This window comes from Leptodactylus fuscus, chromosome 9, assembly GCF_031893055.1.
Source record: "Leptodactylus fuscus isolate aLepFus1 chromosome 9, aLepFus1.hap2, whole genome shotgun sequence".
In the NCBI taxonomy this organism is placed as follows: Eukaryota; Metazoa; Chordata; class Amphibia; order Anura; family Leptodactylidae; genus Leptodactylus; species Leptodactylus fuscus.
The window spans coordinates 81,272,452-81,299,065 of NC_134273.1; the positions used below are offsets into that span (position 1 = coordinate 81,272,452).

The window sequence follows — 26,614 nt, forward strand, 5'->3', positions numbered from 1 at the left end:
ATTATTAAGGTTAAATTGCCGTGTTGGCACTTTGTGATAAATTAGTGGGCTTTGAGTTTCAGTTTGGGCACTCGGTCTCTAAAAGGCTCGCCATCACTGCCATAGGGCCATCATAAGGGGGTACAATAAATGTCCCACAGTGACAACTTCAGATCACACAGAATAACAGAGCTCTGCTGTTGTCACCGTGTAACCCAAAGAAAACCCAAGAAAAATCAACAATTTCAGACCTTGGTGGATACAAAACAATAATTTATTTCCTTACTTTGCCATGTTTGCAACCATTAGCGATTTTATGAAATTTATTTATTTTTTTCAATTTTTTTTTCTTTTAAATTTCAGTACAAACGAGTCCTGAAAATAAAAATGTCACGATGCGAACCGTCAATGGTCAGGAATGGGGCAAAATAACAAAAACATTCCTTATAAAATCTCCTTGATAAGAATGGAGAGATCGGTGTGGTCTGCGGAGGACTGCTGGCGTACACGGGAGAGATCCTGTCATTGGACATATGGATAAATAAAGTTGGTTATATAAAAACACAACAGCAAAGTAATATCACAAAATACAGTTCTATAAAATATCAGATTGTATAATCGGCAGTCGCGTCTGAATTAAGCGTGTGTGTATTAGGCATAAAGGGTTAATGTATTACATAGAAGGTCATAAAAGGTTATTTGGCAATCGCGGGTTTAATAACGTCATGAAAAAAATGCACTTGATATATAAAGAAATACTGCAGAGCCGGACCGGGCACCGACAATCTATTGGTTATCGTTAAAGGGAAACACCGCCTTTAATTAACATTGATTTTTAAAAAAAATTTTGTCTATACTCTGACCCGTGGATCTGCCTGGAAACCATCATCAAGCAGGCTAGACGTGGCAGATGTTCCTATTATGTTTTAATACCTTTAGTACACCAGGGTGAAGGGTTGTGAATTACATGTAGCGCTTTTACATCTTAATACCCTCTAAGACAGGGGGTGCAGAATTTGCAGCTCACCATGCCATTTTAGGTTGCCCCTCTCGTGGGTGCTCACGTGTGTTCTTCATGTCAAAGAGAGGCGGAGTGGGGAAGAATATTTGGAACAGGGGCTAGTAAGCATTGATTCAAGGGCACTTTGTGATTGGTGCAGTTATAGTAGGGCAAGGTGTCACCACACAAATATGATGGGGTGTTACCTGCATGGCACAGTTATGGTGGGGCACTGTGTTGGTGGCACTACCATAGTGGGACACTGTGTTGGTGGCACTACTATAGTGGGGCACTGTGTTGGTGGAACTACTATGGTGGGGCACTGTGTTGGTGGAACTACTATGGTGGGGCACTGTGTTGGTGGAACTTTTGTGGTGGGGCACTGTGTTGGTGGCACTATTATGATCGGGCATTATGTCATCAGAGTTAATATGGTGGGGCACTGTGTTGGTGACACTATTATGGTGGGGCACTGTAGTGGCACTATTATGGTGGGGCACTGTATTGGTGGCTCTATTATGGTGGGGTACTCTGTTGGTGGCACTATTATGATCGGGCATTATGTCATCAGAGTTGATATGGTGGGGCACTGTATTGGTGGCACTTATGGTGGGGCACTGTATTGGTGGCACTATTATGGTGTGGCATTATGTCAGAGTAGATATGGTGGGGCACTGTATTGGTGGCACTATTATGGTGGGGCACTGTATTGGTGGCACTATTATGGTGTGGCATTATGTCAGAGTAGATATGGTGGGGCACTGTGCGACTGACAGTGGGGCACTATGTCACAGGCATTTTAGGACACGATGTGGTGGGGACTTTGTGGGTAACAGAATTATGTTGGGCCCTTGTTTCACCAGCATAGTTATCTGGGGTACTGTCACCAGAACAATTACAGTGGGGTATTGTGTGGTTGGCGCAGTTATGGTGGCACAATGTGTCAGTAGACTAGATATGGTGGGACACTGTGTAGCTGGAATACTGATGGTGGCCAAGCACTATAGTGTAGAGAGGTTGCAAAAAGCTTGACTGTTTCCACAACTCCCATGAACTACGAGGAAGACAACCACTAACATGTGTGGCCTCCTCCTCTAACACCTTAAAGGGGTTCCGGTTTTGGGGATCCCAAATAATGGAGGAGTGAAAGAGTCTTTCAAAGTGCTCATAGTACTAAGTCGAGACACCTACTCTAACCTACTTGTTGGTGGTTTCCATGTAGCACCATCACGTAAATGTAACTAGAGTAAAGAAATGAACCAAAAAAGACAAAATAGCAAAAAGCTATAAATCTATGATGACGTTGTCCGGTTTGATCTTGTATATCGGAGGCGGAGCTTCGCTTTAAGGAAGAAGCGGAGTATTGGTTATATACAGAAGTCATTGTAAGATGTAAATTTTTTTTATATATATAAAAAAAGAAGAAAAACTATTAACAGTGACTGTAATTCTCTTCTATTTACACAACAAAAAACATATCTGCCACATTGAACGAGGCGGGGAATTCTACCGCAGGGGTAGTTTATGTACAAAAAAAAAAAAAAAAAAAAAAAAAATCACAAAAACATTTGTCTGGACAATTTATACAGTTGTGACCGAGAGCAGGGAGTTGTAGACCCTCGTACCATCCGGAGACCTCGCCCCGTGCGTTAACAGTTCTTGTATCGTCATCCAGTTGTCAAAAATCTTCTTGTTGCGTTTCTTCATCATCTTTTTGTGGCTGAGGTCGATGATGCTGACCTCCTTGTTGTCTTCGGTCGTCTGTTTCTCCTTGAGACACTCCAGCCGGCTCTGCATCATGAACTCTCTCCTCTTCCTCTGCTCCGAGGCCTTGCGCAGATGCTGTTTCCGTTCTTCTTTGCTCCAATAACGTCCCATTTTCATCTCGCTGACGGCGTCGTCGTCCGTGGTCATGCCGCTCCTCTCTTCCTTGATCTTAATAGCACGTTCTCTTAATAACTTGTCTCGGACCGGTCGTTTCGTGATGTACCGGGTCCCATCGCTCCGTACCTTCACTTTCCATTCCATCCTTGGTTCTCCGGGGTTCTGAAGATCTTTACACATACTGACCAGACTCATCTGGCTCTGGGCGTACTCTACTGCCGATTTTTGTTGGATGAGCTGCATGTAGCTCTGGTAGTGCTGAGCGTGGGCGGGGATGTGGGCGTGTTTATAAGGCGAGTGCCGATACTGGGGTGTAAATTGGTTGGATTGCTTTTCGGAGAGGCTTTTGCCACCCTCGTTGACTTTTTTGTCTTTGACTTCCGTAGGTTTGCTTGGGTCAGAGTCCTTGGCCGGTTGGATGTGTCTGGCCGGGCTAGACTCTCGACTCTCTCCGCTTGATCTTATACTCTTCGGGGTTGCGTTGTAAACGGCGCTACCTGCTGCCCCCTCGACACTCGGGCAGTTGGCAGCATCGGCTGTCCTACGTAATGAGTTATCGGGGGAAATTTCTAAAGTCAGTGGGGTGCTACGACAGCTTTCCCCGGTGTTGTAGGCACTTGAGCTATCCTTGTCTGACTTTTCTGGCAGTTCGGTGATATCAGAAAGTTCATGGCGGCGGACGTCAATACTAGTGTTGTAATTTCGGAAGCCGCTATTATGTAACATCCAGGACTCTCGGTATTGCTCTTTTAGCTGTTGCATCTTGTGCGCCCGTACAATGTTCAAACACTCAAGCTCGATGCTGTGTAACTCTTCGTTCAACATCTCCAGTTCCCGGTCTACGCTTTCCTGGTCGCTCCGGTTGGTCTCCATCGTGCTGGTTTGGTAATATCTACTGCGTTGGTTAGAACTTTGCACCTGGCACTTGAGTTCGAGCAGTTCTCGGAATCTCTCGCACTCGTCCATGGGGATGCCCAAAAAGTCGGCATCTGTGCAGTCTGCCGATATGAAGGATTCGTTGCTGAATTGCATGTCCCCGCTACCCAAAGTGTCCTGACTGTACATGAGTTTTTTCTGACTGCCGAGAGTATTCGATGACGTAGTGTGGTCATCCTGCTCTGAACTCTCGTCGTTGCGCGTGCTTTCGTCCGTGCGCCCCACGCCGCTGTCTTTCTCAATCTGGTTGGATAAAATGGTTGCCGTGTCTGTGGTTCCACCATCTTCTTCAAGTTTTTTCTAAAAAAGGCAAAGAAAATTGTGATTATTTTTATAAAAATTTTAAAAATCCACACTAGTACTAAATTCTAATGTAATGTCCCAACTGTTATCCAGTGCTGGATGGGTCACATGATGGACCCAATTGAATAATAATTAGGGTTGAGCGATCGTGTTTGGAACAAATCGGATTCCAATCGGCGATTGAGAAAATTTCACGATCGCGATCGGAATTCCAAACACGATCTTTTTAGGTGGGATCGAGATCGGTAGTATTTCCCACAATGCCTTCACACTGAGTATATAGCATATATTCAGTGTGAAGGCTCCGCTGCGGTTCCATAGGAATGAATGGAAGCAGCCGGCACACAGCCTTAACCCCCTGCGCGCCGGCTGCCTCCATTCATTCTAATGGGAGACTAAAGTAGCATCTCTAGTAGCTACTTACCTGCAGAGATGGCTGCTCCGCTGCTGTTCGCCTCGCTGCTGCTCCAGCTGCAGTATTCTTCGCCTCGCTGCCCCCTCCCTGCCAGGTTAGGAGAGTGTGGGCGGGTTAGGAGAGTGTGAGCGGGTACAGGGCGGGGAGACGTGACGTCTCCCCTCCCAGTACCCGCCCACACTCTCCTAACCTGGCAGGGAGGGGGCAGCGAAGGGAGAAGAAGACTGCAGCTGGAGCGGCAGCAGAGCAGTGGACCAGCCATCTCTGCAGGTAAGTGGACACCAGAGGGGACTAAGTAGCCAGAGGATTTTAAAAAAATCCTCTGGCTACTTAGTGATTCACTACACAGCATGGATTCTAACAATTGTTAGATTCCATGCTGTATAGTGAATAGGATTGGTTTTAAAATCCGATCTCTGATTAATAAAAAAAAATCCCATTGACTTGCATTGGGATCGGAATTGGGATCGAGATCGGGTTCGAATGAAAAATGATCGGAAATCGGATTTTAAAATCGATCCTGAAAAGTCAAGATCAGCTCAACCCTAATAATAATGGTCTCCAGGGGGGGTTCAGCTGTGTGACATGGCGTCCGTCATAACCTATAGTCTACGCTCCGACCCACCTCTCATATTGTTCTATTCATCAGCAACAATCTGTATATCTTCCATAGAAGTTTCTTGCCCCGTGCTGATGAGTCCTAACAAGTACAGAACCGTTCTGCCTCCAAGCCCCATAAAAAAAAAACAATATTCCCACTTCGCATTATTTACTAACCAGAACCTTTCAGAATTCGAAAAAAAAATTCTATATAATAGTTTCCCAAACAAATGAATATGACAAGTCTCTCCGGCATCCGGATCTTTCCGAGCTGTCAGTCCGGTTATCTTAAGCGCATCCAGCTAAAATAATGGAATGTTTTCGCCGCAAAATTTATCATCGTCTCCCCTGTGGGCCTTTAATGTAAAAAGTCTGACAATCCCCGCCGCCCTCCCCTCCCCCGCTGCTCATAACCTCATCTATTCATTATAGCGGCTGCTTAGTTTAATCCATTTAATGGAAGCCGGGAGTGGGAATATCAGATCGGACAGGAGATGTTGACAGAGTACCTGCTGGAGCATGCTGGCTGTAAATTGCATTGCTTGGTGGTGTTGTTCCTCCAGCATGTCCATGTGTAAATCATCCAGGAAATCATTTCTGTCATCGTCCATCCATCCTTCATCCAGCTGCGAAGGAAAAGAAGCAGCGACGTGAAATAATGTCGGCGAGGGAACAAAACATCAGCTCCGGCCTCGTACAGTACCAATCTGCACTGTGTCTTAGCGTCTCGTAGAGGGGGTGTAGACTTTTATTACCCCCGTGGATGGAACCAAAAAAGGAAACAACATTGCTAATGATCTTCACTTGTGTATACAGCGGCCCTATGTGTCTGCATGGTTACAGACTAAAAACAAACCCTGTGTAGTCTGATCCTGCCGGCCTGTGTTACTCCGATTTCTTCATCTTCTAGGTTAGTACACGCCATGTTTGAACCAATAGAGAGGGGGGGATGGATGAACGGAGATAGGGGAGGTCTGAGTGTGGCCCCCCTTGTAAGACCCCTTTAAGCTGTTTGGGCCTAGGACCACCTACCTGCAGCTCTGGCCTGGCCACTAATAAGAAAACGTTCGTGTCTTCACTGGTGAGGAGGGCCACGGCTTCTTCGTGGTTGTGAACGTCGATGCCGTTTATCTACAAAGCAAGAGACGGAAACTTAGAAGAAAGTCCGTCGGTCACTGCCGAAAATTGGGAGAAAAGGTCAAAATAGGTGACAGGACTGATCCCACAACATTTGGGCAACTCTTCACCCAACTCCCCCGCTTACTGATAGGCTAATAGGCAAATACTGGGATTCCTACAACCCCGACCTGCTAAGCGACCCCTTGTCATGTGATCTGCGGCCTCACCTGGATTATCCGGTCTCCTTCTCGGATTCGGCCATCTTTAGCGGCGATGCTATTGGGGTCAATCTGTAAGGAATACGCACAGCGTCAATGCTTTAGTCGCCCACACAAGGACTGTGGTCTTTGATCTCGGGGCTGAGGTGGTTCTCTAATCCCCCATTACACATGGAGGCAGCAGACTTCCATATATGAATGTGATCGGGGAGGGGACGGGTCTCCAGAATTATCACATAATTGGGGATGTACATGTTGTCATCGCTCCGGGCGGCGATGACGATCCACGTCACCCGATACTGCTCCTTACACTAATCCCCCCGGGTCTTACCTCACTGACATAAATCCCCATGTCGTCCTCATCATCCGTCCGGTAGCATACAGTCAGGCCCAGCTTGTCTTGGCTGTTCAGTCTGTACAGGTCTATTTCCTAATGGAGAGACAAGATGGCCGCCGTTAGCACAGGCAGACGTAGCAGAGACGAGTTTGTCAGAGAGCTGACAATGCAATGCAAATCGGAGTTTGACAGATGTAGCAGAACTGAATTGTTTGGAGCAGCTGCAGTACACAGAGTTGGCCTGATGTGGCAGTATTGTGTATGTCAGATCAGGTACGTCTTATATGTAGCAGAGCTGAGTTTGTCAGAGGCCTGAGAGATAAGTCTCATACAGGGCAAAGTTGTGTTTTTTGCAATGTAGAAGAGTTGAGTTTGTTAGATAGTGGAGGAATTTAGTCTTAGACAATGCAAAACTGTTCTTGCTTTTTTAGATGTAGATGAGCTAGGCTTTTAAGACAATGTAGAGATGAGTTTGCTAGCCAGTACAGAAATGAGTAGCCATATGTGGCAGAGCTGAACTTTCTCAGACATTATGGAGCCGAGTCCGTCAGATGTAGCAGAGCGGAGTCTGTCACTTGCCACAACCCATCACATCTCTCTGCCACAAGTACAGCTTGGATTACTATATAACATATTCGGCTCTGCTACATCAGTGCTCCGTTCCCTGGGAGACATTTCGTTGTGGACACGGATATCCCAGATCACTTTTCATTTCCCTGGAAGAAGGCCGCTAACTGACCAGTGATTTTACATCACACGGATCAATAACCCGCCGTCGCCTCTGTTTGTCAATACTCAGCCATTCCACAAAAATGTAGGAAAAGAAAGACGCGGTATTGATTTCTAGCGAAGGGAACGTTTCCTACAAGATGCGGACTGTGAAAGCACCAAAGTGCCAAAGACAGCGGAATATCATTTATTCTCTGCGTCTGACAAGAGGAACACGAAATGTAATTGGGAGGGGGAGGGTTAATAAGATGGATTTGGGAGTGGGATAGATAGATAGATAGATAGATAGATAGATAGATAGATAGATAGATAGATGTCGTATTGCTGTAGATAGTGACCTTCTGCGGGGGTTCACATACTTAGGTGACCCTTTATATAATATATCCCTCAGCCCTTTGCCACATGATGAGATTGTGAGACTAGCCCACCGCTTGACCCTGGCTAATATATGCAGCGTGCAGTAAAGCGAGGCTCCTGTGTGTTGGTCAGTGACTGGATTAAGCCCAGGTTGTGTCCTCGGTCCCCCGTCCGCCCGGGATAAGTAGGCCATGTATTAAGGAGTCTCTCTCAGCCAATTAAGGAATTGGCATTGACAGGATCCTTTCGCTGGGCCAGATGTCAGCCCTTCCCCCCAACCCTTGGCCATAAGGCAGGAGGGCGATTTTGACTCCTTAATGGGAGAAATATTTAAATGTGACATCTTTGCTAGCGGTCACAGAAGCGGCCCCCCTGTCACTTTGGGAGAGTGCTACGCTTAGGATGTAAATGGTCCTCTATTAGTTTCCCCTCCCTCTAACATTTCTGCAGCCGTCTCTTATTACAAATCAATATAAATTAGCGCCATGTTAAATACGGACTATGTATTCCAAGATGTCATTCAGTAGGGGGCAGCGATTAGCCGCCGGCAGGAGTACAACAGGCTCCTGTGAATAACTGATGGGAGATGTGGTCAGACAGCTGCTTTATCTGGCAGCGTCTCTCACCCGGGACAGGGTGAAAAACTTGTAGACACCAATGACATTGTCGCTGTCACTCAGAGATTTCAGGATTCCAAACAAATTCATGAAAAGTTCTGCAACTGTCTAATATACTTCAACATGCAACACTCCATATCTCAGCTTCCTTAAACTGGCCATACATATGTTGAAGGCTGAGAGACCCAACATCAATAATCATTGCAGATGGGAGAGGCTGATTCTCCTCACATCATGTCTAACAAATTGCTCAGTGCAAAGGACTGAAGATTCTGCAAATCTCACAGTTTACAATGTAAGAAAAGTCTTCTATGCACTTTGGCTTTTATAAGCTATTTGATTGCTATTGTACAGTTACTCCTGGCAGAATTTCACATAAAGAAACCAGTAGTAGCAGTAATGAATAGGGAAGGGGCAGACTGCTCCATATTGTACACACCCCCTGCCTCAGAGACCAATGGAAAATGTGCTGCAGCCATAATGTGATTAATAGCAGCAGGAAAACTGATAGGAAACTTGTATTGTCATAGAACAGACTGTCCAGCAACAAAGTTGCAATATGTTACTTTTAGTGGTAAGCAGGGGAGGGAAGTGAGCAAAGCTCCGCCCCTGCGGAACCTAGCATCGGTAATTGTCTAATGTATATGATTCTCAATCATCTTGTCAATAGAGCAACATAGTAAAAAGTGACTTTTCTAAACTTTGAGATAATTTGGTCGCTGATACTCATGAAGTAGTGAACTTGCTGACTGTTTCATGATTATCGCGGCCTCCAGGAATACGGGATCATGTTGACTTGTGTATGTAATTATCTCAGACATGAAAGAGACCTACCTCCAATTCTAACTCATCTCTGTCAATATCTTGAGGCAAACCTCCCATGAAGTCATTGGGGTCAAAATATTCATGAGGTGACGAGTGCCTGGAGAGAGAAAAAAAACAAAGATTTAAGAACACGCCCACTTCTCTGACTAATGACCAATTATTCTGGAAATCTCATTTGCATAAAGTAAATTTGTCAAAAGTGCAAAACCTCTGGCCCGTATTATGCATAATTAAAACTTGCTAAATGGCGAGATAAAATGATAACAAGGACGATTATCCGGAACGTTTTGTGTTCGGGACAGAAATGGGGGTCAGATGGTTTTGAAATGCAAATATTTCATCAATATAACAGGAAGGTGCGAAGAAGAGCGACGAGTACGAGGAACATGTCTGCCGCAGAGGAGACGAAACAGAAGGGAATTGTAATGGAACAGAAAATATATTAATTGGATTGTTACAAAGTAACAGATAATATTATCTCATATCTGTCTATCAAATATCTATCTATCTATCTATCTATCTATCTATCTATCTATCTCTCCTATCTCTCCTATCTATCTATCTATCTATCTATCTATCTCCTATCTATCTATCTATCTCCTATCTATATCTCATATCTCCTATCTATCTATATCTCATATCTCCTATCTATCTATCTATCTATCTATCTATCTATCTATCTATCTATCTATCTATCTATCTATCTATCTATCTCTCTGTCTATCTATCTACCAACCATATCTTTCTAAGCCCTGAATAATGTCTGTCTCTTGGTGGCGGTGACCTGGCAGGATTGTGAGGCCTCAGCTTGTCTTCGGCTCACTGTGCTGGAATTCGGCTTCTCAGCTGGGCCCATCGCTCTCTCCTGACACCCCTCGCTGGCATTTATCAGCTTTGTGTCTGAATTTCTAATTTTCATGTGAATTTGCATGGAGAGAGCTGCAATCTGTGAGACCGATATCTGCGCCTGTCAGGAGGGTACAGGAGCTCAAACACTGACTATTAGGTCAGTTATATGGACCCCACAGCTCATGTTGGGGGTCTACAGACACTCAGGAAACTTGTAGCAAACAGCACCACCACAGGAGAACTGAAGCATTACACCGTTCTCATTGAGATGAATAGCCTGTCCTTGTAATGGAGGACGTGCTGGGTCCTCCAGAGTGGGAGACGCTCTTTGTAGGAATCTTACACAAGTTTGGATATTCTCTGTATCTGACACTTACTCTTCATTGAGGAGATACGGATTCAGGGCAGACACTGATGGAGATGGAGAGTTCATTTTGGTCAGAGCCATAATGTGCTCGAACGTGATGTCCGTCTGTGTCCCCGTGTCCATCATCTGTACATCGGAGGGGGGGCTGTACATCTTTGTGCGAGGCGTCCTCCGTAAAACTTGCACCACGATGGGTTCTTTGGCTGTCTTAAAGGCTTCCACCGCTTGGTCATGTGTGGCTCTGGACAAATCCTTTCCATTTACCTGCAGAGAACAGAAAAGAATATTACATTGACTTTCCTCTCTTCACTTCCCATCTTACGAACAGTATTTAAAGGGGTTGTCCAGGATGAGAAGACAGAGTGTGCTTAGCCTCCACTTCCAGCAGGGGGAGACCATGAGCACAGGAGAAAGCTCCTCCCACAGTTAATTTAAAATCCAGTAATATTCAGCCTATAATAACAAGCGCTTAACAAAACATTTCTAAAAACTTTCTTCACCATTTTACTCCTGAATATTCACTGTACAATTGAGGTTAATATCATCAGCGTCTGGAATTGCCCTTTAAGTGGATAATGTGGGTGGCAGAAACATCCCGATTGTCAGATGGAGTCTGTTACACAATGTTGTTAGATGGGGGAGGGGAGTCGCGTATTTACTTGCGACGACTCTGAGGAGACTGTCTAATGGACTCATTATATTTCACACATGGAAGACTCCCCGACGCACTTTTTTTTTTAAACCCCCCCCCCATGTATGTTCATCTTGTGAATTAAATGAAGCTTTGTGTCTGTGTTATCTCCGCTCTAGCAGTGTTCATAGCAGCAAAACACATTGATCGCCTGCGGCTACAGGTAATAAACAGTCTTATCATAGACATGGCGCCCATCAATATTCTCAGACACTTGTTGTTCTATACACCCCGGAGCTGGTCCAGCTGCTTGTCATGCTACCTCCACCCCCCTTCCTCCCGAAAAACCAGAACTGGAGATAGTGATACACAAGACACCTTCAAGGACATTAGATAAGGAAAATGGTCTGATAATCTGAAACGGCGCCACTTTTGTCTATGGGTTGTGTCTGGTATTGCAGCTTATTCACTTGAGCTGCAATACCAAGAGAGGCCACTAGAGAAGGAAAGCTCATGACGCGCATAACGGCAGCCACATTCATCGTTACCCAGCTTTCCCAGAAACAGATAGAACTAAGAAATGGCTGAAGAGACTTTTATGATAATTTCCTAATATAACATTTCCCGCGCACCCTTTCGCTGTCACATGACAATCATTTACATAATAGAGCTGCTAATGTGCGCCCGAGCACTATGAGGCCCTATAATAGAGGGCGCCCCCTGTTGCCCAAGGTGGCGGATTAGATTTATTCTGCCATTCTCCTCATTTCTTTAATCTTCCATAGACCATCAGGATTGTTACTGGAGAGAAGGAGAAATTAAATTAACTATATTAAAAGTCTTCAGCCGTTTTCCCGAGTCCTTTCTCTGCCGCCGCCGCTGTCTCCGGTTTTCAGAGCATGACCTCTGCTCTCGCTGTTTCTGTGTAATGAGTTACTTTATTCTTGCGGATTTTAATAACTTTCTCAATGATCTGGAAGTCTCACAGCTCGGAAACTATAACCTTCAAATCGCTTCTCTGGGGAGATCGGCTTTCCCCCGCAGCGTAAATGTTTGGTAGCTTGTAGCGAGTCAACGCCATGTTGGAATCTGAATGTCCAAAAGCTCCTGATGTGACAGAAGACATCCCAGCAGAGAGTAATAAGGGACGGATAACATGCTCTGCTCGCTGCTCCTGGTGGCAACGACGCACCGCTGAGTAGCGATACGGAAGAGCGACCCAACATTAAGCCCTAAGCGACATAGCATGGTCACACTACAACCAAATCACTCCCCATCCGTTCCTATGGCCCCGGCAGAGAAGAGGTTATAAGTTTGCATAGGACGTGCCTAAGGAGGTGCCCATCTGTCTTTAAGTGTTTAGATTTCCCTGCAGCGCCTCCGCAGGGGATGGTAAACATTACATGGTACTGATTCAAATCTGTATAATGCAGGACAAGACAATCCTCCAAAGTCTATTTCTACCCAGAATCCTTTTCTATTAATCTGACCGGATAACCCTATACATATAGATCTACAAGGTGGCCTCATCTGCTCTTGTATACAATACACAGCAGGGTTAATATAACAAAGTCCTGCACCCACCATATTAAAGAGGCCTCATCTGGGACAATGTCCAGCTGCTTCATAAGTGAGATTCATCGGACGACAAATGACTCTCTAACCCGAGCCATTGTAAAGACTAATGTATATGAATCAGCAGCCGCAACAAAGGGAGCTGATATGTGGCATTGAGCGGCGATGGATGGCTGGTAGTCCCGGAACCATTCATGTGCTTCAAACAGCAGTAAAAGTGAAGAAGATGCGAGGTCTCAAGGATGTCGTCCAGCGCCATCAGCTAATCAAAAGACTTATAGGATGCCTTTACCAAACCAGATGCTACGAGTGCCTGCTGCTGAAAAGTTCTCTCACTTTACTACGCGTACTTAGTACCCAGCAGATTTGTTTTACTCTTCCTTAACCCTTTGTACTCTATAGCCTGGTCATCGCTATAGTCAAATTCTCAAAATTCTGGTGCTCGCTTTCTGTATTCACTTGGCCCTATTCAGGTGATTATGAAAAGCAAGGAATATCAGACTCAGGACATTAGTGGTCGCCAAAAACGTATCAGATTGTAACCACAAAAATTCTGACCAAAAATACTCAAGGTTCTGATTGAGAAAAAAATTAGCACCAAGATTTTTTATCTCTGATTGTTAGATGTCGAATTCTAGAATTGTCATTATCTATGAGACCAGTGATAGCCCTACCCCTCCGCCATCTTGGTTCTTCAGCAGCTTGCTATCCATATATGATGCATTACCTCTTTAGAATAATAGTCTATACAGTCTACTGTACGAGGCTTGGGATGTAAGGCGTCTTTGTGTTGTCCTCCATAAAGAGATGACATAAGGTTTTGGAAGCGGAGACGTTCCTTGCGCTCCAGCTGTCTGACCCGGTTATTTGGCGGCATTGGATGGTAAACATTTGTATGCATTAAGCACTTGTTGGGCGATCTTTATCTCACCATGTCAGGGAGGGAAAGCTTTTCTTCAGTCTTCTGTAACCACAGCAAATCCGGTGATACATTGAAGGTCTATTCACTCTCCAGTATGGACCCTTGTCTTCCATCCAAACCTCTCTTTCTGGTCTAACAAACATCTTTATTAAAATTCTAAGAAGACTTCAATTTAAGAAAAGGAACCGAACCATAAAGAATCTGTGGATCGCCAGAAATGTTTCCATTTTTCTTGTGAATTTCAGCAGAACGCTTGAGGATACCAATTAATTCTACTTGGTATCCCCGGTTAATCCTTCCTTTCTTTCTCCAATCTTTCTTTTAAGAAGACGTTCAGCCATATTGTGTTATAATAGACTCCTTCCTTGGTAGGCTCCTTTCAAGGAGACCTATTACATAGGAGAGCTCCAGAAGACAAATTACATGGGTGCGCTCGGCTCCCCCGATTCGCTCTTTTCAAAGGAAATGAAAAATCGGCTTTGGAAGGACTGAGAGAATGAGGCTCTCTTGTCCCGATCTGAGAAGCCAGGGGCCGATGTTGTCAGTCCAATGTTTGTGTAGCTTTCAATGTTTGACAATGTCAAATGACCTACTCTGCGGCTTTAATAGGCAAGTTTAGACGTGGCTTTAGATTTCCGAATTTACATTTAGAAAGCTCTCAAGTCACCCCAACAGGTCACGTTTTTGCCGGAGGCGTACGTACCCATAGAGAAGCCATACAGCTGCTACAGGCCCTTAGAGGGAGCCCTGGATGGTTCGTGGGGACTGGAATTTTTTGGATGGTATACCAAAGTGTCAAAGTTAGAGGTAGAAGGAGATGAAACCACTTTTTAGATTGAGTTTCTACCTTTTTCTTCTTCTTACTTTCTCTCTAAAAATGGGTCAGGACTCCTTTGGGGTGGACATGTTGATGTAGGACTAAAGATAAACTTTCATCCCTTTTCTTCTTCATTTTTAAGGTTGAGCACTCATTCCTACAAGTAACACCTTGGTCTGTTTGTACATGAAGAAAGCTACACCAGTTTGTGGTTGGGACGGTGCCAGGTGACTTCTCCAATGGAGAATGAACACATTGATGGAGCAACCACACTACAGGACATGTTGCATCATAGGGAATGTGTGCGGGGACCTTTACTGTATCCATCTGGCATTGGTTGTTCTTCATCGTAACTAGACAGAAGCCTTATTCGGATCGATTCACACTACCAGTTCTCTTCCACCGTCCGTCGTTGTTTTTCTGACCATTTTACCAGGACTTCATTTTGCCGGTGCCTCAGTTCGGCTCTTCATGAAGAGTCTCCTCAGGTCTCACGCCATGGACAGGAATCTGACCTCTGAAACCAGAATGAATGTAGGTTCCTAATGATGGGCCTTGGACGTGGTGGGGCGGTTACCCTCATGTAATTCCTAAATGGTGGTAAGGAAGGCGATGCTGGACGTCTCCTCATGATTAATTTGGGCAGGGAAGACTTTTATGTGTTCTGCACATTTTATCCATCCATATGCTGCACCCTGGCTGCTTTATGTGACATGGGCTGAGATACGGCCCTCCCCACCACCTGCTTCACAGGCGCAAGCAGATGTATGGATGGAGAGGAGATGAATGGGGAAGGGGTTGGCATGACATCATTCGGAGGATAGAGGATGCCAGGTAGGAGGGAGATAACCTCTACTCTAACTAGCCATACAATAATCCTAGCGTATAGTCTATAGTGTAGACAAGAACAGACACTGTAGATGATGGACGGCCGGGAAGATTTTCAAAGGTTTTTATTATTGAGTTTCTGGTGTGTAAGGGAATGAATTTCGATGTATAAAATGTTTGTATTGTTGGAAATAGGAAGTTGTTGGTGACTTTGGGATGCTTATCATTATGGTCTTATTGTGGGTATAAAGGGGCACAATGGCTATAATTATGTGGGGTCTGCAGCTGGTATTATGGGGCAGTCATTGAGGAGAAGACTGGCCGTTATTATGGCACTGTGACTATGGTAGGGGTACTGTCTGTGGCCATAGTGTCTGCTATAAGGTGAGCATTGTGGTTAGCATTAGAATGACATTATGACTGTCTTACGTCACTATGGAGATACTTTAGCTGTTATTATGAGGCACGATTACTATATTACAGTATATGGTGCTACTGTATGTCCCCTGGCCTGGTTACTCCATCACACAGACAGCCCCAGTATATGTGACTATTCTATGTCCCCTGACTTGATCACACAGGTCGGCCTAATTTATGTGACCACTGTATATCCCTCGGCCTGATCACTCCATCGCATGGACAGGCCCAGTATATGTGACTACTGTATGTTCCTCGGCCTGGTCACTCCATCGCATGGACAGGCCCAGTATATGTGACTACTGTATGTTCCTCGGCCTGGTCACTCCATCGCATGGACAGGCCCAGTATATGTGACTACTGTACATCCCTTGACCTGGTAACACAGGCCAGACTAATATATGTGACTACTGTACGTCCCTCGGTCTGGTCAGTCCATCAGACAGGCCCAGTATATGTGACTACTGTATGTTCCTCGGCCTGGTCACTCCATCGCATGGACAGGCCCAGTATATGTGACTACTGTACATCCCTTGACCTGGTAACACAGGCCAGACTAATATATGTGACTACTGTACGTCCCTCGGTCTGGTCAGTCCATCAGACAGGCCCAGTATATGTGACTACTGTATGTCCCTCGGGCCGGTCACTCCATAACACACACAGGCCTGAAAGGCATTTTCATACACGTGGGCCCATTCCTCCACAAAACCTGTGGGTTTGCAGACCGTGCACACAATTTATTTTGCATATGAGGCGTCCGCCGCACATTCGCCCTGTAATATTCCTCTCCGGAGCCTCCGCCGTTTTGTCTCAAGCTGACTGTGTGATTGTTCGCTGCTCGTAAGTGAATATTCCTCTATTCATACGGATTTATGTGTAATAAAAGGATCTTCCGAGAGAGGATTCACACCACGGAGCTGCATTATTCATACGCAAGTCAAGAGGAACATTTCAATTGCCAAGCGCTGATGTATGTCTAATTAAGCGGAGGGACGTTGCGAGCCGCGCACAAGGCGCCACCATCATTAGAGGACAGTTTTTCTGGAGATCACGGCTCTTCCAAGCTGTCAAGCCGGGGATTTGTCGATGCGCTTTTTTTTTTCCCCGTCTCCCCCTCTTCATACTGAACTCATTTGTGGTAGAAGCTCCGGCCTTGGATGCAGAATGTGGAATTAAGAGCTGAGAATAACATGCGAATACTTTGATGTCGGCGTGTTAACAAGCGGGCGCGTTGTGAAGGCCGCCATCCGGGATGAGTTCAAGTTTGGGGGAATGTGAGCTGTCACCTCTCCCAACATGTCTCTCAGTAAGTACTTGCATTCCCCATGAAATAACAAATCCTTTGTCGGCGCTCCCAATTGTGCTGTCCCTCTGTTTTTCTCCTGGAAGGGAACGAATATACTAAAAACTGGCTATTACCCATCCTTTTGTTTACGGGGTTTGTACCTGCTCACATTGACATTGCCCAGTTAGTACTAATAGTATTGCACTGCATTAAGACACACCCTATTGGCAAGGTGAATGGCCACACCCACTTGTCACTTTTTACCTTTGCAGGAGGAATAAGCGAGGGACAGCACAATGCCGATCTCTAAGAAAAGTTACTCTAGCACAATTATCTAGCTGTCGACAGTCTAACTGGGTTGTGAGGATCTCACATCCCCCCTGAAAGTACTGTCTGTACATCTGTACTGTAAGCGGGGGCGTTACTCACTGCCCGGCTACACTGTCAGGAACGCCCCCTTCTGACAGTGAATAAAAAACAAAAGAGACACCGAGCACACTATATAGTGTAGAATGTCTGATAAATTTTGGTGGAAATAACCAGAAGATTTAAAAGGACCAAATGGCCTCTCACCTGATGAGGTTGTGACAATCGCTCACAACTACGTTTGGGGTTTACCGTCAGGTGGAGGAGGCAGCACGTCTGATGGACACCGGCCAAGGCCAGGGAAGATAGAGTTTTCAATGAAATGGAAAGACGGCGCTCTCAGGTCACAACAGGATTTTATTCAAAAAGACAATGATGCACAACGCTAAAAAATCGCCGCGTTTCGGGCACACCTGCCCTTTCTCAAGTGCGTAACTAATTAGAAAATAGATAAAACAAGTATTCACTTCAACGTTTTTTTGGCCAGAGAAGCACTTAGGCCTAAGTTAAAATATACAATGAATTCAAAAAATAATAATACATGATTTATAAAACAATAGTAAAACAAATCTATGATAAGGTTGGTATATGAGATTTGTTTTACTATTGTTTTATAAATCATGTATTATTATTTTTTGAATTCATTGTATATTTTAACTTAGGCCTAAGTGCTTCTCTGGCCAAAAAAACGTTGAAGTGAATACTTGTTTTATCTATTTTCTAATTAGTTACGCACTTGAGAAAGGGCAGGTGTGCCCGAAACGCGGCGATTTTTTAGCGTTGTGCATCATTGTCTTTTTGAATAAAATCCTGTTGTGACCTGAGAGCGCCGTCTTTCCATTTCATTGAAAACCCTTCTGACAGTGGGCAGAGATCGGTGCCGAAACTAACAGCACTGATATCTCCTGCCCCGGGGTACATAGGGGTATATAAAGCCACATGTACAGGAGGACATGAAAGCTCCTCTTTAAAGGGGTTTTCAAAGCCTCCCTGTTATCAGTCCACTAGTGGTGGCTCCAGGGTACTACAACTCTGGTATTAGTTCAATGGGATCAGAGAGGCTATCATCTCAGTCCATAGCTTTCGGTGCCTGGAGGAAGGCAGATCAGCTGATCGTGGTGAGGTCTCGGAGTTGACTTGGTTGGCCAAGGACATATCCCTGATCCCCAAAATTCACACCTAATCTCCCCCCATTAAAGCCCATAACTCCAGATCCGTGAATGAGCAAAAATGGGGTTATCACGCAGGGCGCTGTCCGTCTGGGGCCCACGGAGGTGCCATAGTCTCTAAGAAACTTTTCAACATATCCAAAAAAAAACATTTGCCTTTGACTCTCTGGTATTTGGCTTTAGGAAATACATCAGACGCTGATGAACTTGTTCCTGAAATTCTCACAATATGGGGGCTATTACTTTACAGTAAACTGATATGGCGGCGTCATGTAACCTGAATCCTAAGGTAGCTGCGTAGGACAAGACACCTGTGTATGTGGGTGTCACTAATCCTCTGTCATATGGCATCAATCACATCGGAGAAAGGACTATGGCAGATACTCAATAACCTGAAGATTCGCTCAGTTATCTGTAGCCATGAAATTGTCTAGAATGCCATTATTCCCACATTTGTGACCACTAGGTGGCAGTCTATTTGGTGGTCGTAATACTGTAGATACAGTCTCATCTGTAGATAACTGGGAACATGTAGAAAAGCTGGAAAAACTCCTGTAATCCATTTTTAAAGGACTTGTCCAGGACTACATTGGAGCGTCATTTCCTCTCTTCAGGCAGTGACATGGTCATGTGAAAACTCAGTCCTATTCAAATGGGACTGAGCTGCAATATCTCGCAGTGCCACTATACACTTATTGGCGCTGCGTTTGGAGGGAGCGAGATGGATGCAACAATCAATATCATAGTCCCGGACAATCCCTTTATGTCAACACTTTCATCATTTAACAGCCTGTCATTTACTTTTTTTTAACCCACTGTGACCCATTTTTAAGCATTTTTATCCCCCAGAAAAGTCATTTAATTTCTTAATCTATCTTTGCATGTCTTTCCTAAACAGCTCTGGGTGTTGGACCGCTGCAGATCTAATATCGATGGCCTGTTTAATAGCAGAAACTGGATATCTCCTGTAAAAAATAAAATTCTGCCTGCAGTCACCACTAGGGGGAGCTCAGGGGCTTCTTGCATACAGTATATACACTCACCGGCCACTTTATTAGGTACACCATGCTAGTAACGGGTTGGACCCCCTTTTGCCTTCAGAACTGCCTCAATTCTTCGTGGCATAGATACAACAAGGTGCTGGAAGCATTCCTCAGAGATTTTGGTCCATATTGACATGATGGCATCACACAGTTGCCGCAGATTTGTCGGCTGCACATCCATGATGCGAATCTCCCGTTCCACCACATCCCAAAGATGCTCCTCTATTGGATTGAGATCTGGTGACTGTGGAGGCCATTGGAGTACAGTGAACTCATTGTCATGTTCAAGAAACCAGTCTGAGATGATTCCAGCTTTATGACATGGCATTGCATTATCCTGCTGAAAGTAGCCATCAGATGTTGGGTACATTGTGGTCATAAAGGGATGGACATGGTCAGCAACAATACTCAGGTAGGCTTTGGTGTTGCAACGATGCTCAATTGGTACCAAGGGGCCCAAAGAGTGCCAAGAAAATATTCCCCACACCATGACACCACCACCACCAGCCTGAACCGTTACCGATACAAGGCAGGATGGATCCATGCTTTCATGTTGTTGACGCCAAATTCTGACCCTACCATCCGAATGTCGCAGCAGAAATCGAGACTCATCAGACCAGGCAACGTTTTTCCAATCTTCAATTGTCCAATTTCGATGAGCTTGTGCAAATTGTAGCCTCAGTTTCCTGTTCTTAGCTGAAAGGAGTGGCACCCGGTGTGGTCTTCTGCTGCTGTAGCCCATCTGTAGCCTCAAAGTTGGACGTACTGTGCGGCGTTCAGAGATGCTCTTCTGGCTACCTTGGTTGTAACGGGTGGCTATTTGAGTCACTGTTGCCTTTCTATCAGCTCGAACCAGTCTGGCCATTCTCCTCTGACCTCTGGCATCAACAACGCATTTCCGCCCACAGAACTGCCGCTCACTGGATGTTTTTTCTTTTTCGGACCATTCTCTGTAAACCCTAGAGATGGTTGTGCGTGAAAATCCCAGTAGATCAGCAGTTTCCGAAATACTCAGACCAGCCCTTCTGGCACCAACAACTATGCCACGTTCAAAGGCACTCAAATCACCTTTCTTCCCCATACTGATGCTCGGTTTGAACTGCAGGAGATTGTCTTGACCATGTCTACATGCCTAAATGCACTGAGTTGCCGCCATGTGATTGGCTGATTAGAAATTAAGTGTTAACGAGCAGTTGGACAGGTGTACCTAATAAAGTGGCCGGTGAGTGTACATGGAATTCAATAAGCTCCCCCTAGTGGTGGCTGCAGGCAGTTAGAATCTTATCCTATAACTACTGGATGTCAATGCAGGGGATTTGGAGCTGTGTACCAGAAAAATGATCTATGCTCAACGCTAGAGACATAAGGGAATCCTCAGAAAGTCAGACGTATTTAGATATAGATGGAAATATGGAAGTTCCTCTTTAGGTAGATATGAGAAATCCTCTCGGGCTCCAGCTCTTCGTACCCATAGGGGCTGCACATTTTTAATGACGGATCAATTTGTATGATGTGACCCGTAACCAACAACCACTAGGTGTCTACATAGACATTTCATTATGTAATTACAGGTACAACAAGACGGCGTATGGGGGTGGGGGGGGTTAGTGCTCGGCATTAGGAGACGTTGGCGCAGCGCCAAATCCCTTAATGAAGAGCGGCTCTTTGAGTTATTAGTGGATGAAGAGGAGGCTCGAGCATGGGCCCGGCTAGATCTCATCCGCTTTGTCTCGCTGATGCCGGGATTCAGGCAAACAGATGCGCTGGGACGGCTCGTGTCATTTATTACTGAAGCCTCTGTAGATCTTCTATCATCCCTCTGGTGATCCCGCCATATTAGACTGTAACCCACTATATTAGACTGTTCTCCAACCTGTGGCCAACTACAACTCCCAGCATGCCCTGATAGTCCACGGCTTCAGAGCCACAGGTGGGAGTCGCACCCTGCAGATTATATTAGATATCATCATTGTAGGGTTAAAGGGGTTTTATAAGACCCATTTTATACACTTTTCTGTTTAGGGTCCTTGTCTCAGGGTGGAGAGTTCTTATAAAGAGTGTCTCTGACTCTGGAGGACCAGCCCTGTCCAGCATTATATAGGTGTCCCATTGATATAAATGGATAGTGTGCAATACTTCCATTCCCCTGTGGTGGCGCTGCAGCGAAACTGAACACTTACTACCACAGATTACAACCGATCGCTGCTGATCCCAGGATGTGGACACTTTGTGATCAGCTTGTATAGGGATAACCAGGGGTTGTCCAACACAGAGAACCCCTTTAAGCTTAAAAAAACAAAACACTGACAACAGTGACCATGTTATTCTCCTCTTCTGTTAAGATCAGAGGCTGCTTTGCTCCTGGCGGGGAGGTAGCTTTCTGCAGGAGCAGGATCCCCAATGTTCAGTTTACAGTCCCACCCCTTTAGTTAGGCCCCTCCCTCTTACATGGAAGGGGCAATGAAGAACCCTTTTTTTTTTTACAATAACCTTAAAGGGCATGTCCACTTTTTCATGGCTCCCTCCATATAAGGGTGCGTTCATATTTGAGTTGCTACAACAACAATCCAGAGATTATAATGGGGTCTGTCACGTGCCCATTATTTTTAACCCGGATGTTTTCGGACGCAGGACTCTTTCATCCAGCTTTTCTGACGGACACCTGGCGTGAATGTGAACGTAGCCCAAATAGGATACCATTACCAGGTAGGAATATGATACATACAAAGCCAAAAAAAATCTGAATAACCAAAAGACGCCCTTATCGCCCCCCACCGTCCCTGACAAACCGCAGCCACATAAATCTCATCACCTGACTGATCGGCAATGAACAAACCGCGTCCTATTCTTCAGCCGCCACATCTGCTGCCGCCTCAGGGAACACAATCAATAGTGTGTGCTATTAGTTAACCAAAGGGAAGTGTAAGAGACAGAGATAAGCGCTCGCAGACATCCCCGTACCTGCCGAGGACCCCGCGCTTTATGGCAGAGCAGCATTAACTCTATTGGCGCTGGCCTTGAGCAAGTCGGAAGCCCTCCAGGCAGGAAGGTGTTAACCGCCGCCTATAATAAGCCATACATTACAGAAGACAATAGGCCGGAGTAATATAACCGTATACAGGCTGCTATACAAGCAATGGGGGCGCTAAGACATATGCAAATATGAGGTTAAACTGCTACAGTTACTGTGTATAGACACGTGAGGTTCTTGGCATACTATTTGTTCACATAGCCCATCTGACCTACTTCTTATGGGCTATACATTGCTATATACCCCCGGCCCATCAATACAGAGTCGTCGGAGGTTTTTACACATTACGCTCAGCCGTATCCTGGCAGGATTGATAATGGATTTGGATGTGCTGCCCTTTGGGTAATGTAGCATGCACAGCTGTTCCAGGCAGGAGACACAATCTGGGCTCCTCGCTACAAGTATTGCAGGGGGATAGCGAATACCAAGATTTATCACAATTAGATATGGTAATTCCCACGTCTTAGGGGCCGGTAATACCCCCGCCAGTGGTAAACTTTCCAATATTCCAGCAGCTAAATGACAGTAATGCAAAACTTCCCTGGGATACATCACCCTCTAGTGGTCAAAGCAGAAACTACACCTATAACCTGATATAATAAGCAAAGGGGTACTGAACTTATTGGGGGGTCAAACTCCTTTTATAATATTTTCTTCCCAATGGGGATGTGGTGGGGACAGTTTTGGTGTAGGATAGTCTGGTTGCAACCAATTAGAATCGGCAAAGAACTGATGTCAGGAGCAAACCAAGCTTCTCGTAGTGTCAAAATTGCTCAAGGAGACAAGGCAAATTGACTTAAGATCACCTCTTGGGGCAAGATCTTATGCCAACCCCATTGTTTCTATTGAAGGAAGTGTCAAAAATTCAAAAAAAATGATCTACTTTAAATTTTCTCAGAAACAGCGCCACTGTTGTCCTCAGGCAGTGCCTGGTATTGCAGTACTGGAGTGAATGGGGTGGCAACGGACAGGAATCTGTTAGTAGGCTACTAGGATGATGATCATACTAAAAATTTAGGAAGATGGAGTGTTACAGATTATATACTGACCCCTCTGCCCCTATTCAGAAATTTTTTTAAAATTTTTGCAGAAACAGCGCCACTTTGTCCACAGGCGGTGTGTGGCATTGCAACACTGAAGTGAATGGGATTGAGCTGCACTATCCTGAAAACTGAGGAAAATGGGGGTTATAAGTCCCAAAATGATCTCCCATCAGTGGCCGGCCCTTCATGACGTAGACAGGGTTTCCCTTTAATATCAGTCCAGAAGGGAAAGGGTTAAACGGTCCATCCGATATGGATTTAGAGCGAGTTACATAATTTATGCCATAACTTCCAGATCATTCAGCCTTGGGAGAAATGTGCGTGACGGAGAGGCACGCTAACTCCGGCGGAGGCGAAATGTTATAGGGGTATCCCGCTATATGAGGAGGGGGCCCCCTGAGCCTCAGTGATACATCCCACTTCCAAGATTCCAATCACCTCGGGCTTCTGTAGGGTCCTGAACAATGATACCAGCTTAATAATCACTCCTTATATTGAATGACACTGTATGGCATGTGCAGATGTAGCAGAGCCGAGTGTGTTACTCAGTTAGCACTTGCTGTGATAGTGTATTAAGTTGCTATAAAGTGCCAATAACACATAACCTAGCTAACTCAGCTCTGCTACATCTGACACAGCAGACCCCACCACATCCGACGGCGTTTCCACATCATTATCCCTGTCCATCACACCCAGGACAGCCATCGCTTTGTACATTAAAGGACACAGATTCCCCACTGTCAGATAACAAGGCGGCGGGCCGGCTCGCTCACGCTCTGCGCTCTCACAACCTTCTTCTTGCCAACCCTCTTTTCCAGCCTCGCAAAAATACAAAAAAAAAACCTCACAAAGCGGCGCGATCCTTTCATTAGAGATGAAATACTAAAAGGGTCTATTATGGAGCGCGGCTACCTCCGATCCCCCCGCCGCCTCCGAGGCATTAAACACGTTTCGTCTTCCAAAACAACCTTGGTGATTGCGCCCAAACAGAAGCCGGGGAAGGGGGGCCCCCGAGGCATCTGGGGTGGGGGGTATGTGTTGGCATGCAGGAGAAGGCACGCTAGTACTGCCAGGCTGCAAACAAATACTTCCCGTAGTCTGATAAGACATATGTTGCGATGTTCAGATGTAGCAGAGCTGAGTCGTATTACGGTACAAGTACACCTGCCGTGCAACTGGATCCTAGCCTATGCTCAGTGATCGAATTCAGCACTGCTACATCTGTACAAGTCTATGCTCAGGCACGTGCGGAAATATTAACCCTGTAGTAGCCGGCATGCGTAAAATAACACCAAAATAAGGGTTACCTGGCAAACTTCATAGAGTAGTCGGTATTCCTCCTCTGCTCTCCTGAGGCTGCACAGGCTACATCCCATGGTTATAGGATGTGACACATATCCCGTGTAGTTGAGTGGGGGGTCCTGGGGAAGCAGTCACATTGATGCTGCACACTTGGTGACAGGCGGCAGAGTGTTTGTGTGCGTGTCTGCGCTCTGCTGTGCCGTCTCACACTACACAGCCCTCCCTCTAGTGCCGGGCTGGCTGTGCAGTGGTCCAGTGCACACACTAAATACCGCTCCTCATGCATATTAATCGCCTCTCATTGACTATTCAGATTGAGACACCGATACGGAGACCAGAACTGGGAACGGTGACAGCGACTTCAGAGCGAGACGGGAAAAAGACTAAATCCTCCACGCTGCTGTCAAAATAGACATTTTTTTTATTTTTAGTTTTTTTGCAGTCTCGTAGGCGCAGAAGATGGAGCAGCGGGAGCGGAGATGGATTTACATCAGAATTTTTTTTTAGTCATGGTCGCCCTCCGTCGTGCAGAGGCCGTATCAGAGAAGGTCGCGGTCAGTGCTGCCGCCATGATGATTCAGAAGCCTCATATTTTAAAAAAAAATTCTAAGTTTTTAACCAAATTTAAAAAAAAAAAAATATTTGTTAAATTTTATTCCGCCAGACCAAGGTTATATCCATACTCGCCAACTATCCCAGAAACTCCAGGGGTCCCCCGAAAGAAAGGATGGGGGAAGGGGGGGCTGGCAAATCTCCCAGACCTGGCGGATGCGGGGAACCTCTTTATATGGGACTTTGGCACTCTAAGTGCTGGTCTCGCCCAAAAAAGGGGGCAATGTCGATAAGGGGTGCGAGTATATCTATGGGGGACATGGCTTTGGTCAAAGAAATTTGCAGCATGCTTGGCAAGTAGGGGTATATCTGATCCTGAGAAAGCTGGGTGACAGTCAGGGGAGTGGTTATAGGAGTGCAGAGGTAGCAGTCAGTAATGGACCCTGGAGAATGAGGGGTCCCCAAAAGTCCTTCTGCTACATAAAAAGTACCACAAGGTATGTAGGGGCCCCATTACAGAACCCACATAGGGGCCAATAAGTTTCAACTTGCACCTCTGATGACAGCCAAAATGGCGACCACGTGAACTCAAACTTAAGACGGCGCATTTGTCACTGGACAGACTGGTATAGATGGGAAATTACCCCCCTATTGGAACTATAGTGGCGGCCATATTTAGTATAATCCAGCTTTTCCGGGTACAGATGTAACTGGATAGACGCTTGCATAATGTGACGGGTGGAATTTAATGGTTTTTTTTTAGGATTGTCCAAAGGCAACCACCACAGGATAGGTGCTAATTCTCTTATCTTGGACCTCCACTGATCACAAATGGGGGTCCTGTGTCCCCGTATTGAGCGACATTCATGCCCTTTGGACCTTTTCAATCTCTATGGGACCGATATAGATAACCAAGCACGCTGTACCACCCTCTTATATAGCCGAGGACCCTCTTGTGATCACCTGATTGTGCAAAAAGTGATCAGCAGACCTTACATTTTTCTTGCAGTGACCTCTGCAGGGTAAAAGTGGTATTACATGACTTGGTGCCCTGATTGTATTACTCTTTGCGGGGCTCTCCATTATTAGTACGGG

General features: G+C 45.5%; 1 protein-coding gene across 4 annotated transcripts in view; it reads right to left on the reverse strand.

Annotated features, from left to right (window-relative positions):
- Positions 1-231: 231 nt before the first annotated feature.
- PDZRN3 (PDZ domain containing ring finger 3) overlaps positions 232-26,614 on the reverse strand; it is a 147,740-nt gene continuing 121,357 nt past the window's right edge. For 3 of the 4 annotated variants that reach the window (XM_075287488.1, XM_075287487.1, XM_075287490.1), the window contains 7 exons: positions 10,546-10,799; positions 9,329-9,416; positions 6,786-6,884; positions 6,464-6,526; positions 6,150-6,248; positions 5,627-5,743; positions 232-4,099 (listed from right to left, as the gene is read on the reverse strand). In XM_075287488.1, coding sequence (XP_075143589.1) covers positions 2,561-4,099; positions 5,627-5,743; positions 6,150-6,248; positions 6,464-6,526; positions 6,786-6,884; positions 9,329-9,416; positions 10,546-10,799 — 2,259 coding nt within the window. In that variant the 3' untranslated portion in view covers positions 232-2,560. Of the gene's footprint in view, positions 4,100-5,626; positions 5,744-6,149; positions 6,249-6,463; positions 6,527-6,785; positions 6,885-9,328; positions 9,417-10,545; positions 10,800-24,972; positions 25,196-26,614 lie in introns of those variants that run through there. The other variant, XM_075287489.1, reaches the window with a different exon arrangement.